Source organism: Sinocyclocheilus rhinocerous, unplaced genomic scaffold (genome assembly GCF_001515625.1).
Source record: "Sinocyclocheilus rhinocerous isolate Xijiao unplaced genomic scaffold, SAMN03320098_v1.1 scaffold3340, whole genome shotgun sequence".
NCBI lineage: Eukaryota > Metazoa > Chordata > Actinopteri > Cypriniformes > Cyprinidae > Sinocyclocheilus > Sinocyclocheilus rhinocerous.
Genome location: NW_015645073.1, coordinates 8,393 through 12,507, shown reverse-complemented (window position 1 = coordinate 12,507; position 4,115 = coordinate 8,393). Strand labels below are relative to the sequence as shown.

At 36.5% G+C, this 4,115-nt stretch overlaps 2 protein-coding genes across 2 annotated transcripts in view; both read right to left on the bottom strand.

Moving 5' to 3' along the window:
• Positions 1-2,766, bottom strand: part of LOC107705465 (protein NLRC3-like) — a 58,202-nt gene extending 55,436 nt beyond the window's left edge. The window contains exon 1 of the mRNA XM_016508772.1: positions 2,689-2,766. Within this exon, the coding sequence (XP_016364258.1) occupies positions 2,689-2,738 (50 nt within the window). The 5' untranslated portion in view covers positions 2,739-2,766. The remainder of the gene's footprint in view (positions 1-2,688) is intronic.
• On the bottom strand, positions 118-1,486 carry LOC107705469 (ribonuclease inhibitor-like). Its single transcript, XM_016508779.1, has 2 exons — positions 912-1,486; positions 118-296 (listed from the first exon to the last, which is right to left on the bottom strand). The coding sequence occupies exons 1-2, from the start codon at positions 1,259-1,261 to the stop codon at positions 119-121; spliced, it is 528 nt and encodes a 175-aa protein (XP_016364265.1). The 5' UTR covers positions 1,262-1,486; the 3' UTR covers position 118.
• Positions 2,767-4,115: the final 1,349 nt, after the last annotated feature.

Genomic DNA, 4,115 nt, shown 5'->3' with positions numbered 1-4,115 from the left:
GTGTGTGTGTGTGTGTGTGTGTGTGTGTGTGTGTGTGCGTGCACTTGGATGGGTTAAATGCAGAGCTCAAATACAGAGTATGGGTTACCATACTTGGCTGACACGTCTCATCACTCACTTACTCTAGTTTTTCCAGTTTACAATGAAGATCTTCAAATAAAGTACAGAGCTGTGTCACGCCAAAACTTTCTAGTTTATTTCCAGACAGATCCAGTTGTCTCAGGTGTGAGGGGTTTGATCTCAGAGCTGAAGCCAGAGCAGCACAGCCTTCATCTGTGACACCACAATCTTTTAAACTGTAAAAAGATGACAACCATACTTGTTAAACACTATGAACTGGAAAAAAAGCAATCAAACAATTGCAATAAACACTAATTTTAAATTCCAGCTTCATGGTCAAATACACACACACATTTATATAGCTATCTTTGTGGGGACTTGCCATAGGCTTCTATTGTTTTATACAGCTCTAACAGTATTTTCTATACACTAAACCTAAACCTACCTCGAACCCTACCCCTCACAGAAACAGAAACCAAATGTAAAAAATGTCAGGTTTTACTATCCTTGTGGGGACATTTGGACCCCACAATGGAGGATAAGCCTGTACACACATACACACAAAAACTTTAGGACCGAATTCAATCAGCATTTACAAATTAGTTGTCCTCAAAAAATGTGTTTTAAGTATGTTGCCATATTGCTCCATTAATTGAAAAATCATGTTTTTAATGTGAAATATGATTACTGATTATTCACTTGGTTGGTCTCAATTTCTGCTTGGTCTATTATGCCCATGTTTAAAAATGACCTCTTTATGTAAAAAAAAAAAAAAAAAAAAAGACAATACCTGGTAAGCCAGAATTATTTATAGGACTTCTCTGACTTTACAATTTGATTTTCTTACTTACTGAACTGATCTGGATTCTTTAACCACAGGCAGAAGCATCTGAAGAACTTTCATATTTTCAGCTTTGCTTCTTTTAACAAATTTATCAAGATGAAACTCATCTGGCATCTTCTCTGATGTCAACAACACAAAAGCTACAGCTGACCACTGAGATGAAGAGAGTTTGGCTTCAGCTATTCTTCCAGATTTCAGATAGTGTTGTATTTCCTCCACTAGTGAACAATCACCCAGTTCATTCAGACAGTGGAACAGATTGATGGATTTCTCTGGAGAGTTAATGGTCCTGATCTTCTTCTTGATGTGCTCAGTTGTTTCCTCATTGCTGTCAGAGCTGCTTCTTTTCTGTTTCATTAGTCCTTGTAAGAGAATCTGACGAGACTCCACTGACAGACCCAGAAGAAACCGCAGGAAAAGGTCCAGACGTCCATTTTCACTCTGTAGAGCTTCATTTACAGCTCTCTGATGCAGAGCAGATAATGAAACATCTGATGAATTTTTTCGAACTTTAGATATCAAACTCTGTTTGGTGATTGGCTCAAACACATTTATGTTGTGGTTTGTACAGGAGAGGTGCACATACAGAGCTGCTAGATGTCTGCCCAGTCCAGGATGAACTTCTGCACAGAGACTGTTTTTCCAATGCCAGCGACTCCCTTTGTCAGCACAGTTCTGATGGCTTTGTCTTGTCCAGGTAAAGCTCTAAAGATGTCACTGCATTTGATCGGTGTGTCCTCTGTTGCTGCTCTCCTGGATTGTGTCTCAATCTGTCTCACCTCGTGCTCATTACTGATCTCTCCACTCTCACTCTCTGTGATGTAGAGCTCTGTGTAGATCTCATGCAGGAGTGTTGGGTTTCCCTGCTTTGCTGTTCCCTCATTAACACACTGAAACTTCTTCAACAGATTTGATCTAAATGTGTTGAGGACTTCATTGCTGTAAAATATAAATATCACTTTTTTACATAAGTTAATGAGAACAATGTATTTTTTTTTGTATTCTGTATCATCATCAAATCATATATTTCAAAGAAATGCTATACCTGAGATCAGTCTGTGTTTCTCCACTCTTAAAATTTACTATATTATCCATAGAACAGGACCTCCTCATAGACACACAGCTGGGCTCTGGTTCCGATCTCTTCTGTGAATGTTTTAAATTACTGTATACAAAAAAATATATATATATATATTTAGCCATACAAACATTTTAAAGAGCACTTTATGATCTTTACTTAATTTGTGTTGATACAAAAACTGTAAACTGAACTAAATGCTATCACAAATATGTCTCTGTGTGAGCACCACTATATATATATATATATATATATTAAATTATCAAATGAAAATAAAATAATTGATCATTATTAGAATACTATTCTGATAATCCATATATTTTTAAATAATTTTACTGATAATTGTTCATATTTTTATAGAAATATTAAACCTTAGATCAGACTGTGTATCTCCACCCTTAAAATCTATTGGCCAAAACATAGACTTGTCACTCCTCATAGAGACACAGCTGGGCTCTGGTTCTGAACTCTTCTGATGAACTGAACTACAAAAAAAAAAAAAGATTACAGTCAATGCTTTAAATTACTGTATTCCAAATATTGTACTGTTCTGATCACTTCTGATGGACAAAACTATAACAGAAAAAAGGAAATGCTTTATGACGACCATCATTTTACTGTAAGGTCCAAAAAGCCTTTATCATCAAACAACATATTGCCATCTTCAATCATTTAAAAGTGATTAAATAGTGTTTATTGAAAGTACCTGCATCCTGGAGAAACATCTTCATCTCTGGATGTTTGTGAGTCATCCATGATGAAACAGAATCTGATCTTCACCACTGACTCTGGATGGAAATGGCAAACAAACACAATAATTCAGCTGAACGGATCCTGAGAGTCGGAGAAACAGAAGTAGGCCTATCACGTCTCAAGATCCTAAAATCCTGTTTTTCTCGTTTCCAGAAGTCACCTGTACAGTGTCTCGAGTCTTGTGTTCTCACCTTGATCAATTTTTAATTACATATCAACAACATGTTCCGCCTTTTCTATAAGTAGCTACAGGTAAATTCACGGTTCCTATTAAAAACGTTGATAATACGTATTGTAAAGAAACGGTTCTAATTGTTTAAAAGGCGAAACATCACATTTACTTTCACTTTCTATTTGAGACGCGGGCGGCGATGGCGTCAAACCGATCCAGAGAGACGGAGAAACAGGATCATGTGACAATAAATAAATAAATAAATACATTTAAAAAGCAGGATCCTGAGACGCATGTTCACTCGAATTCAAATAATGTCTGTTCTATGTCAGCACAAATGCTACAATAAACCGCAGGCAACCCGAAACACGTCCTTCAGGGAAAATATATGAATGCAGAAGTCACCTGTAAAGCGTCAGGAGATCTGACTCACCTTGACCAAAATATAATTACATAGAGATTCACACAAATCCTCCAACTTTCCTGTCAAGTAGCTACAGGTAAATTCATGAGCTATAAAGCTCCCCATAAAACACTTCAATATTCCTTATTGTAAATCGATTCATACACCTGAGCATTTACTTTCACTCTCTATTTGTGACTCGAGCGATAAACACGTGACGTTTCGTGTCTTCCCTGACTGAATCATTAGAGGCATAAGGTTTAAGCAAGGCAAACTTCAACTAATGATGGTCCACTAGAGGGCGTTGACGCTCCGTCCAACATTTTAAAGGGGTCATATGATGCGATTTCATTTTTTCCTTTCTCTTTGGAGTGTTACAAGCTCTTGGTGCATAAAGAAGATCTGTAAAGTTGCAAAGACTAAAGTCTCAAAGCTTTTTCAGGCCGATGAGCTTTGTAAAAATCGACGCGTTTCAAAAAGGCGGGGCATAGAGGAGAAACAATAATGTACAGTATGTGGAAAATAATGTGTTTTTTTAACTTTAAACCGCATAAACACATTTCATTACACCAAATACACAAAATAATGTTCTTTTTAGCAGCATCATATGACCCCTTTAAATGCGTCCTACACATTTTTAATTATTAAATAAAGTCGCGCAACCTCAACAAATTAAAATGTTTGTTAAATCTTGGGACATTTCAAAGCTACTTAATTCATTAATTTATTTGTTTGTTTGTTGTTTGTCCTTGATCAAACCCTAAGACAATCTCTGCTTTTGTGATCGTTCCATCAGCTGTTCTTC